Raw genomic sequence first — 14,137 nt, 5'->3', positions numbered from 1 at the left:
CTGTTAAGATAACCACCTTTCTGGATTATTATCCTAAATGCTTAAAAATCAATTCACAATGTATCCACAGCAGTATTATAAATAACTGCCATAAATTTTCACCCTTCACAAAAATGAATACCAAGTCCTTTGTACTCTACATTCCACACAAAATGGCATTCTTATAATGAATATTTTTCAACTTTCAGACTTTCATGCACTATTAAAAAAACAATTTTAAATTTTAAACTGAAACAGATTTGAACTATTTCTTTGAACTTTACATGTAGTTCAGTGCATTTATTTTAACTATAACTTTAGCTCATGAGCTATTGCATTAATGGCCTATAAGATTTGCCTAGGTTTTTTATTAGGAATTTTGGCAGAGTCTGATAAATGATGCTTACCTATCTCTGGGTTTTGCCTATACAGAGTAGTGAATCTTTCCTTTTGTAAACTGAGTCTTGGCAAAAAGGTCAAAATCAATGTCTACCTCACTTAAGAGAGTAAATATGTTCAAGTAATATTTACTATAAATTGAATCCTGTTACCCCATTTATTTCCATTAGAAGTTCACAACTGGACATACTGAGATCACAATTCAGAAGCAAAATCTTTGAAATGGCACAATTAAGGAAAAATAGATAACATTATGATGATACTTTTAACAACTTTTTTAAACAATATTCCAAATATTAACTAACATACTTTACTAAAAAATAAATCACAAAGTAGAAATATCCGTACTAACTTATGTTCTGTTGCCCACAGAGTATGATTACAGAACTATTTAATGAGAAGCGATAGAAATAATTTGTTGTACCAAATAAGGATCAGAGAGCCTGCCCAGGAAAGTATTTCAGAGGCCTGCTAGTCTAACATGCCTCATTTTACAGGTAAGGAAACTGAGGTGGAGGATGGTTATAAGTGTCTTGGCAAAGAGACAGATAGCAAGGACCAAAGATGTGGAACCCAGCTCCTGTGACTCCAGAAGTAGTCGTCTCTCCACTGAATAACATGAAACTCCTATTACTTACCACAGAGACCCTTGGAATTGGATAAAGGAAACACAGGACTTTTTGCACATGAACCAGCATTAGTATATAGATCTTTTTCTTATAATGGAAAAATGGGTTAGGAAGAAAAGCTTGATAAACATAGGTTGGTCTGAGGATCCTCAAGGGAGTGAAACCAGGAAATACAGTGTTTTTCTCACCTCATGTGTAATTATAAACAAAGTGCTATTTTTTATTAAAAAATTCAAGACTATTAAACTGAATTATCAAACACTCACAACATGGCATAAACTTTCTTATGCCTTTTTCAAATGCTATAGTAAACTAATAGATATTTTCTTCCATGTGTGGAAATTTAACTATTTCTACCAAAGTACTTCATTAACCTAGTTCCCTGTTGTACAGTTACTGCCACATCCTTGAGCAAGACATTTGAGTCACGAAATTTTCAGTTGCTCAAAAACCAACTAGACTATTTGGGAAATGTGATGCAGGGGTGTACGTGTGTGTGTGTGTGCGTGTGTGTGTGTCTGCAAATGTGGGTGTGACTTTGTCCCTGTTATCTTGCTGAAAAATTACATTTGAAATTGCAAAGATACCTAAAATACATACTGTTGTCACTGTCATCCTTCCACCAGAATTCTAAAATGCAGTATTTTTAGCAAATGAGCAATGTTGATTTGTCACGTCCATCAGCTTTTCTTGAATGATTTCATCTGCATCACATGATGTTTCATTTGTTGAATTTGAAACTGCACTTGAATTAGTACGTTTGGCTTTTCTACTTGAGTTACCTGTAAACAAATACACAAAACACAATTAAATAACCATAGAAAAATTATTATATAAAGTTAGGTTTTTGAATTTTTGCCAAATTTGAATGGTGGAATCATTTTTCCTGGAGGAGCAGCACTTTATAAACTAAAAGCATTATGCTAGAAATCACTTTCTATGCTGTGAATGAGATAAAATTTATTCTTTCTTCAAGGTAAAAAAAATCTGATGGAAGTGAAAAGAGACAGTGGCACAGTGAACAGGTTGCTGCTCCTGGAGTCAGGAAGATTTGAGTTCAACTGCAGCCTCCCAAAGACACCGGAGTGGTTTGCCATTTGCTTTTCCAACTCATTTTACAGATGAGGAAACTGAGGCCAACAGGGTTAAGTGACTTGCCCAGGGTCACACATATAGTGTCTGAGGTCAGATTTAAATTCGTGAAGATGAATCTTCTTGATTCCAGGTCCAGCACTCTATTCACTGAGCCATGTAGTTGCCCTATATGATCCCATATAGGAGTTTTAAGCTGCAGATTTTTTTTTTATTTTAACATGATTAAAGACACATGAAAATGTCTACATTTTATGATATGATATTGGTTGTATCTTCCACCATCCTTCCACCTGATATGATGCAAATGAGTTTATAAGCTAAACCATTGTTACTCTGGGCTTCCATGCTTGACAAGGAGATTAAGCGCTTGGTAGAAGATACAATTTCTGTATTCTTTTGACCAGTGTGGTAGAAGCAATATCTACCATATAGACTAGGCTAGTTTTCCCTTAAAAGGTATTAAAAGCCAACTTTGAGGTTACTTGACTTAGACAATTGAGACTAAGGCTCTGGCCATTGACTATTCCTTAAGCTTCAGTAGTGCTCCAGTAGGGCCAAAACAGAAGTAAGAGTGCTCCACTCAACTGAATCAATGCTATGTCCTTGCTGATTATCCTTTCCCTCCTGTTGTTACATGATGTTCCTTGTGTTAACTGTTAGATGATTTGCAGACATCTCATCTTATTTTAGTTTCAAAGATGAAGCTCCAGACCAGCCTGAATTAGACCTGAACTATATATAATAGTCTCTTTATTGTATTACACATATATATTATTATATTGTGAGTATTTTGTATGTGAATATTATAACTTCTGTGATACACAATAGAGGAGAAAGTTTGTGTTGCTTTATAGTTTGTTTTGTTTCTCTGTTAATTAATTAATTAATCAAGGAGGTTGCTGCTGCTGCTGCAGTTTGTTCTTCATTCTCAAAGAGGACCATGACATCAGAGAGGTGATGCCATGACATGCAAGTGAATTGGATTTAAAGGAGGAAAGGCTGTGCAAAGTCACTTTCACTCCAGAGCCATCTGGGTCCAGTAATCTAAAAATAGATATATAGCTTTATTTGAAAGGCCAAGGAAGCAAAATATAATTGAGTGCTGTTTTGGGTCTAGTGAAGTTTTCTTAAATTTTAATAAGCATCTGAAATGCTTTAAAAGAAAATGAATATCTGTATTTTAATTGCTTTAAATAGTATGCCTCAGAAATCAGCAATTTATTGTCTCCTAGTTTGCTAATCCTGACATGTTTAGAGTCATTTTTCCTTTGATGTTCAAAAAGTCATGTTTTGCCCAATCATACTCAGCTTCCTAATAGATAAAAACTATTAGCTATTCCCTGACTCAGTTAATTTGGGTATTCTCTGTAAATTATCTATAATTCAACTACTCTGATTTCTATTATATTTGTTCTAGAAGTAACTAAAATAATTTATTATTTAATCTGCCTTCTTCCCAATGAGCTCTATATGTCTGCAAAATATTGTTCTAATGCTATGGCATTGGATTTTCTCTTTCTTTTGAAAATACTGAGGTCCCCTGTGGCTCATTTGTAATGCCTGGTTGCTAGATTCTTTTAAACTTGAGGGAGAGGACACAACTTATTAGACCTGTTTTTTAGGTATAATTTGTTTATTAGGTCTTATTAGAGAAAGTCCCCTAATTTTTCAGACTATGAGGGAAAATTCTGATTTTAAATACCAAACTGAGCTGATTTGGTTAGTCAATCAACAGTAATAGTGTTTGCAGTCTTTGTCAAAATATTGCAAAAAGTCCTTCTGTTTATACCCCATCAATAAATTATACTAGGTGCACATAAGGTAAAAAAAAAATTTTTACAATCTGGAGCATGGTAATAGTGGACATTATTCAAAACTTACTGCTTTCCCTCCAGGAATACGTGAGGAGAGAAGAAAATAAAACCAATAAGGAAAAGATTATGAACCTCAGTTCTGTCTTTTCTTTAGATGGAAAGCTAATTGCTTAATCTATAAGCTAAAAATAATACTACCTGCTCTTTTCTTGGTCATAATGATATTGGGTGGATATATTCTGAAGCAAAGAGGCACGAGCTGGCACAGTGGATAGAGCACTGAACCCAAAATCAGAAAGTCTTTAAAATCAGACAGTAGCTGGGCAAATCACTTAATCTCTGCCTGCCTCAGTTTTCTTATCTGTAAATAGGAGTAATAATAGAATCTACCTTCATGGTTGTTGAGAAGATAAAATAATATTTTTAAAGCTCTTTGTTAACTTTCAAGCACTACGTAAATGCTAGCTATTATTATTGCTATTACATCGTTATCATTATTAATAAAGACACACGGGATGCACTTGAGTTCCTCAAAGATTGGTTACACATGAATAATCATGTGTTTATTTCCTTCTTTTTCTTTCCATTCTGGGGATTGCCTAGAAACAATAATTCCATTTCTTCTTTTTAATTGTGCTCTTTTATATCTGGTATTCATATATTAATCTCAGCCTCCTTTCAATCTTTTTTTTTACCTTTTGGCTATTTTTTTTAATTGTGCATGTTTAAATTCAGTTCAATAAGTAAGCTGGCAACATCTTTCGACCTGTCATCATCATAAATGTGGCCAGTGTTCTCCTTTAAATTGCTATGACTTCTTTCATCTTTTTCTTGATTACATTCATTTTTAGAGTCATTCTTCAAGAAGTATGTGTGTGTGTGTGTGTGTGTGTGTGTATATATAACCTTAAAATCCTTCCCTACTCAATATCCTCTCACCAAAATTTTCATTTCATTGGAACTAAAGGCATCTTACTAGTCTTATTCCTTTGTCATCAGGCAAAATTAGAGCTAAATTTACTTTCATCATCTGCTCACTAAAATACTCCTCTGACTCTTCTATAAAGCAAAAGGGGGTGTACATCTCATTTGTCATGATGTCACAGAACCATGCCTAGAAGGAAGTGTCTTATCTGAGACTTGGAGCCACTGCAAACCACAAAGAAACCCCTTCAGGAAAGGGAGAATTAGGGAGAGGGAGAAGAGGAAGGGGATTTCTCTCTTCTTATGCCACAAACATCAATCATCCAGCTTTGAATCAGAATAGCAGACCAATAAGAGACACTGCATCCATCAAGTAGAGCCATACTTCAGATAGATGCAGATAAAGAATGAGACCTGAAGGAGAAAGCATCTTCCAGGAGAGTGACTCCTTGCAGATGAAAAGAGTTATTTCATAGTAAGAAGTAAACTTTGGGAGAGCAACTGGACAACCTGCCCAGCAAAGGCGCTACACCAAGGAGAGCTGCATAAGGACTCCATAAGGCAGGCAAGAATCCCAGGCCCTACAATACCAGTTGTGAATAGCCTTAGCCACACATGTATCCTATATGGGTACAATACTACCATTATGAGTTTGAACCCACTCTTACAATAAACTCTGTGTGCATTGAGGGGAGAGTACCCCAGTTTTTTCCCAAATTTATTAATTTGTTTTCAGTTTTCAACAATCACTTCCATAAGTTCCAAATTTTCTCCCCCTCCCTCCCCAAGATGGCGTGCAATCTTATATGGGTTCTACACATGCATTCCTATTAAATACATTAGTCATATTGCATAGAAGAATTAAAATAAATGGGAAAAACCATGAGAAGAACAAAACATAACAAAGAAGAAAATAGTCTGCTTCATTCTGAGTTTTCACTCTATAGTTCTTTCTCTGGATGTGTATGGCATTTTTCATCATGAGTCCTTTGGAAATGTTTTAGGTCCTTGCATTGCTGTGAAGGACTAAGTCTATGAAAACCAATCCTCCCACACTGTGGCTGTTAGGATGTACAATATTCTCCTGGCTCTGCTCACACTGCACTCAGCATCAGTTCATATAAGTCTTTTCAGGTTTTTCTGAAGTCTGCCTGCTCATCATTTCTAACAGCACAATAGTATTCCATTACATTCATATACCACAACTTGTTCAGCCATTCCCCATTTGATGGGCATCTCCCTGATTTCCACTTCTTGGCCACCACAAAAAGAGTGACTATAAGTGTTTTTGTACATGTGGGTCCTTTCCCCATTTTTATGATGTCTTTGGGATACAGCCCTAGAAGCTGTATTGCTGGATCAAAGGGAATGCACATTTTTATAACCCTTTGGGCATATTTCCAAATTGAGAATGGTTGGATCAACTTACAGCTCCACCAATAATGAACTAGTGTTTCAACTCTCCCACATCTTCTCCAATATTTATAATTTTCCTGTTTTGTCATGTTAGCCAATCTGATAGGTGCGATGTGGCACCTCAGAGTTATTTTGATTGCATCTCTCCAATCAATGGTGATTTAGAGCATTTTTCATATGACTATAGATACCTTTCATTTCTTCCTCTGAAAATTGCCTGTTCATATCCCTTGACCATTTATCAACTGAGGAATGGATTCTATTACTGTAAATTTGACTCCATTCTCTTTATATTTTAGAAATGAAGCCTTTATCACAGACATTAGTTGTAAAAATTCTTTTCCAGTTTTCTGTTTTCCTCCTAATCTTGGTTTCATTAGCTTTGTTTGTGCAAAAACTTTTTAATTTGATGTAATCAAATTGTTATCCATTTTGCATTTCATAATGTGTTCTCTATCTCAATTGGTCATAAATTCCTCCATTTTCCATAAATCTTACAAATAAACTCTTCCTTGCCCCCCAAGTTTGTTTATAGCATCAACCTTTATTCCCAGACCGTGTACTCATTTGGACTTTATTCTACTAAATGCTGTCAGGCATTTACTATGCCCAGTTTCTGCCACACTATTTTTCAGTTTTCACAGCAGTTTTTGTCAAACCAGTAAGTTCTTTTTTTTTTTAAATTTATTTATTTAACTTTTAACATTCATTTTCACAAAATTTTGGGTGCCAAATTTTCTCCCCATTTGTTCCCTCCCCCCACCCAAAACACCGAGCATTCTGATTGCCCCTATCACCAATCTGCCCTCTCTTCTATCATCCCTCCCTTCCCTTGTCCCCATCTTCTCTTTTGTCCTGGAGGGCCAGATAACTTTCTATACCACATTACCTGTATTTCTTATTTCCTAGTAGCAAGAACAGTACTTGACAGTTGTTCCTATAACTTTGAGTTCCAACTTCTCTTCATCCCTTCCTCCCCACCCATTCCCCTTGGGAAGGCAAGCAATTCAATATAGGCCATATCTGTGTAGTTTTTCAAATGACTTCCATAATAGTCGTGTTGTGTAAGACTAACTATATTTCCCTCCATCCTATCCTGACCCCCATTGCTTCTATTCTCTCTTTTGATCCTGTCCCTCCCCAAGAGTGTTGACTTCAGATTGCTCCCTCTTCCCATTGCCCAACCTTCCATCATCCCCCCCTACCCTGCTTATCCTCTTCTCCCCGACTTTCCTGTATTGTAAGATAGGTTTTCATACCAAAATGAGTGTGTATTTTATTCCTTCCTTGAGTCAAGTGTGGTGAGAGTAAACTTCATGTTTTTCTCTCACCTCCCCTCTTTTTCCCTCCTCTAAAAAGTCTTTTGCCTGCCTCTTTTATGAGAGATAATTTGCCCCATTCCATTTCTCCCTTCCTCCTCCCAATATATTTCTTTCTCACTGCTTAATTTCATTTTTTTTAAAGATATGATCCCATCCTATTCCATTCACTCTGTGCTCTCTGTCTCTGTGTATGCATGCACGCGCGTGCCTGCGTGTATGTGTGTGTGTGTGTGTGTGTATGTAATCCCACCAACCACCCACATACTGAAAAGTTTCAAGAGTTACAAATATTGTCTTTCCATGTAGGAATGTAAACAGTTCAACTTTAGTAAAGTCCCTTACGACTTCTCTTTGCTGTTTACCTTTTCATGCTTCTCTTCATTCTTGTGTTTGAAAGTCAAATTTTCTTTTCAGCTCTGGTCTTTTCATCAAGAATGCTTGAAAGTCCCCAATTTCATTGAAAGACCATTTTTTTCCCCTGAAGTATTATACTCAGTTTTTCTGGGTAGGTGATTCTTGGTTTTAGTCCTAGTTCCTTTGACTTCTGGAATATCCTATTCCATGCCCTTCGATCCCTTAATATAGAAGCTGCCAGATCTTGTGTTATCCTGGTTGTATTTCCACAATACTTGAATTGTTTCTTTCTAGCTGCTTGCAATATTTTCTCCTTGACCTGGGAACTCTGGAATTTGGCCACAATGTTCCTAGGAGTTTCTCTTTTTGGATCTCTTTCAGGCGATGATCTGTGGATTCCTTGAATACTTATTTTGCCCTCTGATTCTAGAATCTCAGGGCAGTTTTCCTTGATAATTTCATGAAAGATGATGTCTAGGCTCTTTTTTTGATCATGGCTTTCATGTATTCCCATAATTTTAAATTGTCTCTCCTGGATCTATTTTCCAGGTCAGTTGTTTTTCCAATGAGATATTTCACATTATCTTCCATTTTTTCATTCTTTTGGTTTTGTTTTGTGATTTCTTGGTTTCTCATAAAGTCATTAGCCTCCATCTGCTCCATTCTAATTTTGAAAGAACTATTTTCTTCAGTGAGCTTTTGAACCTCCTTTTCCATTTGGCTAATTCTGCTTTTGAAAGCATTCTTCTCCTCATAGGCTTTTTGAACCTCTTTTGCCAATTGAGTTAGCCTGTTTTTCAAGGTGTTATTTTCTTCAGCATTTTTTGGGGTCTCCTTTAGCAAAGTGCTGACCTGCTGTTCATGCTTTACTTGCATGTCTCTCATTTCTCTTCCCAGTTTTTCCTCCACCTCTCTAACTTGATTTTCAGAATCCTTTTTGAGCTCTTCCATGGCTTGAGCCCATGGAATATTTATTCTGGATTTTTGGGATACAGAAGCCTTGACTTCTGTGTCTTTCCCCGATGATAAGCATTGTTCTTCCTCATCTGAAAGGCAGGGAGGAGATACCTGTTCACCAAGAAAGTAGCCTTCTATGGTCTTATTTTTTTCCCTTTTCTGGACATTTTCCCAGCCAGTGACTTGACTTCTGAGTGTCCTCTCCACCCCCACCTTGCCTCCAGATCCGCCCAGCCAGCACTTTGGGTCTGAGATTCAAGTGCTGCTTCCCAGCCTCAGGGCTTTGGGTGGGGGCAGGGCTGCTATTCAGTGTGAGATTAAGTTCAGGTGCTCAGGTGGGGGCAGGGCTGCCACTAGGGGCTCAGTTCCCTCAGGGGGTTTATGTGGAGACCTTCAACAATGGATCTGAGCTCCTGCCTGCTTTGGGATCCCCTGTCCCCTGCCGCCTCCACTGCCTCCACTGCTGTCTCCTGAGGGGGCCTGAATTATGGGGACACCCCACTTCTCTCTCGACCAGCCAAAGAGACCCTCTCACTGACCTTAGGCACCTGTGAGTGGAGGGACCTGCGTGGCTGCCAGAGATTCAGTCCCTGAAGCCTGCTGGGATCTGCTCCTCTAGGTGCCATGCAGCCAAGGCAGGTCTGGGCTCTGCTCCGAGTCCAGTGCGCAATGGACCTTTCCTGTCAGTTTTTCAGGGCTCTCTGGAACAGAAATCTCCTCCACTCCATTGTTCTGTGGCTTCTGCTGCTCCGGAATTTGTTGGGAGTTATTCTTTACAGGTATTTTATGGGCTGTGGGTTTTGGAGCTAGCATATGTGTGTCTTTCTACTCCGCCATCTTGGCTCCTCCCCCAAACCAGTAAGTTCTTATCACAGAAGCCATGGTCCTTGGGTTTATCAAGCAGTTGGACTCTTGAAGGCTAGGCCAATGGAATATAAGTTTTAGTTGGTCCTGTCAACCTGGGAAAGCCACCCTACAATGTTATCTTAGGACCAACCCAGTTAAGTTCATTATCAGATTAGTGATCAGTTGATTATTTGGAAATGGGGTGGAAGAAGAGAAATGTCTGGTTAAAGCAATTCACAAAAAATATCCTTTAAGGCAGGGAAAGGTTGCAACCTTAATAGAGGGAGTACTTGCAGCTATGAAACCGCAGATTTTATAAAATCTTCTCACATCCTTCTATCTTCATTCACATCATCCTGAATCTCTATATAGCTTTCAGTTAGTAATTTAGCTACCTCCCTTCATTTTTTAATGGGAAATCTCTACATTGCTATTAGTACTAAGATTGTTTCTATCAGAGATAAATATATTTTGGTTCTTGGATATTATGAAGATTATTATATTTTGTGTCATGTTTTTTCACAGTGAATCCAAATATGTATATACCTTGGACAGTGAACCAGATTCACAATTGTATTGGAGGAAGAAGATGAAATGGATTGCATGTGGAAAGTTTCATAGGGCTTTCAAAGATCACAAGATGCTACTGGACACAAAATCCATCTTTTTAATTTTCATGTTCACCAAGTCCATTTTCAATTTTTGATTTTTCAATTGCTTATTTAAGCAATTCTGGGTTCAATAGTTTTAATTGCACTCCGTACTTTTTCTTCATTCTTCTTGTTTTTTTTTTAATCTCATCTTAGTTCTAACAAATCATAGACAGTTAACTCAGAGATAACTCCCAAAATAGGAATTATTCTTTAATGGACAACAGATTTGACATCAACACCAACTATAATGATTTTATTTAGATGATTAACTAATGTGAACATAACCCATATAAAAACCATTTGTATAAGATTCTGTTCACTGGGGAAGTTTCAAACTCATTGTACTTGCATGAGGGGCAGAGTTGGTGAGAGCATGGGATAAATTCTAGTCTTCTGCCTTCCAGCTTTGAGAGAGATGTCATTTTACACTCTCTTCATAAATTAATTGCCATAACAAGGACAATGAAAAGTCCAAAAAAGCTGCAGTTAGCAAATATCGGACTTCCAAATGGGGAAAGGCCAATGTCAAAGACAGTACCAGGTTGCACTAGAAATTCATCTGTAAAATGTTACAAAGAAGGATAGTAGATAAAGTAGAACAAGTGGAACTTAAATCTGGTTTAAAGCAAAGAAGGCACAGCCAAGATGGCAGAATAGAAAAGCACTCAGTTAAGTTCTCCCAAATTTCCTTCCAACTTTAAAACAACACTTCAAATTAAATTCTGCAGTAGATGAGCCAAGAAAAGTTTGGAAGAAACAATTTTTCACCCCAAGACAATTTAGGAGGTTAGTAGGAATAGTACAGGCAGTTAAGGTCACAACTTGGGGGTAACTGCATTGATGGCAGCAGCAGGTTCCAGAGGTCTCAACCCATAGATGGCATAGGGTGGGAGTGGGTCAGACAACTAGTCCATAGAAAGGTTACAGGGGAACCTTTGTTGGTGCTAGGCTCAGTACTGTGTTGCATTGTCCACATATAGTTCAAATTTGTAGTCTCAGGGCCAAAAGAAGCAGTATCATTTGTAGTACAAGGGAACTAGGGCCCTGGTCATGTCTCCAGAGATAAGAGAAATGCTTATAGTTACTCACAGGGCAATAGAGATCTTGATCTCAATTCCAAGACAGAGGTGAGCACTAGCAATTGTGACTGTAGAAGAGCAGGAGACATGGTCAGAGTCCCAGGGCTAGAAGAACAGCTATTACTGGTGGCTACAAGGAAATGAGGTCCCTTCCTGGGTAAAGACAAGATTGGAAGAGCAATGACCACACATCTCCTGAAATCATGCCACCTTAGAAGCACTGAAAAGCTACATACCCTAGAACTAGCTCCAAAAACAGTAGCAAGAAAGGCCTGAGATTTGGGACTGTGCTTCCTTCACTGCTGGAGCAGAGCCCAACTTTAACATAAAGTTCAAAGTCAAAACATAGGCTTGAGAAATGAGCCACCAACAAATGTAAAGAACCTGACTATAACAAGTTATTATGGTGACAGGGAAGACTAAGACACAAACCTAAAAGAAGGCAATGATGTCAAAGCAGCTAGAAGCAAAGCCTCAAAAAAATGCGAACTGTATACAAACCTGACAAGAATTACTAGAAGAGCTCACAAATGATTTTTAGAAATCAAATAAAAAAGGCAGAAGAGAAATAAATAAAGTCAGAACTAAACAATTGGAGAGTTATTAATTGCTCACAGGTAGACCAAGATCAATATAATGAAAATGACAATTCTGCCTAAATTAATTCACTTATTCAGTGCCATACCAATCAAATTACCAAAAAATATTTAATAGAGTTAGAAAAAATTATAACAAAATTTATCTGGAAGAACAAAAGGTCAAGATTATCAAGAGAATCAGTGAAGGGAAAAAATGTGAAGGAAGGTGGCTTAGCAGTATCAGATCTCAAACTGCAGTACAAAGTGGTAATCATCAAAACAATCTGATGCTGGCTAAGAAATAGAGTGGGGGATCAGTGGAACAGATTAGGTACACAATACATAGTAGTATATGACCATAGTAATCTAGTGCTTGACAAACACAAAGATGCAAGATTTGGGGACAAATTATTATTTGAGAAAAATTTCTGGGAGAACTAGAAAGCAGTTTGGTGGAGACTAGGTATAGAACAACATCTCACACCATATACCAAGAAAAGGTCAAAATGGGTACATGAGTTAGACATAAAAGGTGATATTAAAAGCAAATTAAGGGAACATGGAATATTTTACCCATCAGATTTACAGATAAAGCAGAATTTGTAATCAAACAGGAGATAGACAGCATCACAGGATATAAAATGGATAATTTGATTACATTAAATTCAAAAGTATTTGCACAAACAAAATCAATGCAGCCAAGATTACAAGGGAAGGAGACAAATGGAAAAAAATTCTAAAGCATGTATGTCTGACAACACCCTTATTTGTCAAATATATAAAATCATTCTCCATTTGATCAATGGTCAAAGGATATAAACATGCAGTTTAGAGAACAATCAAAGCTACCTGTAGTCTTATGAAAAAAATACTCTAGATCACTTTTGGTTAGAGAAATGCAAAGTGAAATAACTCTGAGGTACTACCTCACACCTATTAGATTGACTAATATGATAGAAAAGGAAAATGACAAATGTTGGAGGTGATGTTGAAAAATCTGGACACTAATGTACTGTTGGTAGAGTTGTGAACTTATTCCATTATTGTGGAGAGCAATTTGGAACTATGCCCAAGCTCTATAAAACTGTGCATACCCTTTGACCCAATATAGACCCACTACTAGGTCTAAACCCCAAAGACATTTTTTAAAAATGAAAAAGGACCTATATGTACAAAAATACTGATAGCATCTCTTTTTATGGAGGCAAAGAATTAGAAGTTGAGGGGATTTCCATTGATTGGGGAATGGCTGAACAAGTTATGGTATATAAATATAATGGAATATTATTGTGCTATAAGAAATGATAAGCAGGCAGATTTCAGAAAAAAGCCTGAGAAGACTTACATGAACTAATGCAAAGTGAAAGGAGAAGAACCAGGAGAACATTGTACACAGTAGGAGCAATTGCATGATGATCAATTGTGAATGATTTAGCTATTCTCAGAAATACAATAATCCAAGACAATTCTGAAGAACTAGTGAGGGAAAAAATGCTATTCAGCTCCACAGAAAGAACTGGTGGTGCATGAATGCAGATTTAAACATACTTTTAAAACTTTATTATTCCTGGGGGGTTTTTTTTTGTTCTGTTTTCTTTCATAAACATGACTACTGAAATGTTTTGCATGACTACACTTATATAATCTATGTTAAATTGCCTTGACAAGGAGGAAGAAGGGGAAGAGGGAGGAAGAGAATTTGAAACTCAAATAAAAAATGTCAAAAGATTTGTTTACATATAATTGAGAAAAAATAAAAGTTAATAGAGATAAAAGAGAAAGTGTGGCAAAATATGTAGCTAAGCAAAACCATCCCAAAAGCATTCAATGAGGAATATGAAAGGACTACAAACCAAAGAAAAAGGAAGGGTTTGTAAAAGCCATTTTAATAAGCTATTTTCTCTATCAAGGAGAATAGAACCATCATACTTGGACTCTGCCATTGCATTGGTTAGAAAGGAAGTAAAAATGGCACTAAAGAAAATACAGACAGGAAAAACAGCTAAACTGGATCAAGTATATATTGAAGAGGTTCATGCTGAAGATGATACAATTAGGAGGGTATTGAGGAACTGCCAGGCAAGCTACTTGA

At 37.0% G+C, this 14,137-nt stretch overlaps 1 protein-coding gene across 1 annotated transcript in view; it reads right to left on the bottom strand.

Moving 5' to 3' along the window:
* Positions 1-521: 521 nt before the first annotated feature.
* SHISAL2B (shisa like 2B) overlaps positions 522-14,137 on the bottom strand; it is a 31,888-nt gene continuing 18,272 nt past the window's right edge. The window contains exon 4 of the mRNA XM_072605067.1: positions 522-1,789. Within this exon, the coding sequence (XP_072461168.1) occupies positions 1,638-1,789 (152 nt within the window). The 3' untranslated portion in view covers positions 522-1,637. The remainder of the gene's footprint in view (positions 1,790-14,137) is intronic.

Source organism: Notamacropus eugenii, chromosome 4, assembly GCF_028372415.1.
Source record: "Notamacropus eugenii isolate mMacEug1 chromosome 4, mMacEug1.pri_v2, whole genome shotgun sequence".
In the NCBI taxonomy this organism is placed as follows: domain Eukaryota; kingdom Metazoa; phylum Chordata; class Mammalia; order Diprotodontia; family Macropodidae; genus Notamacropus; species Notamacropus eugenii.
This window is presented reverse-complemented; position numbering and strand designations above follow the sequence as displayed.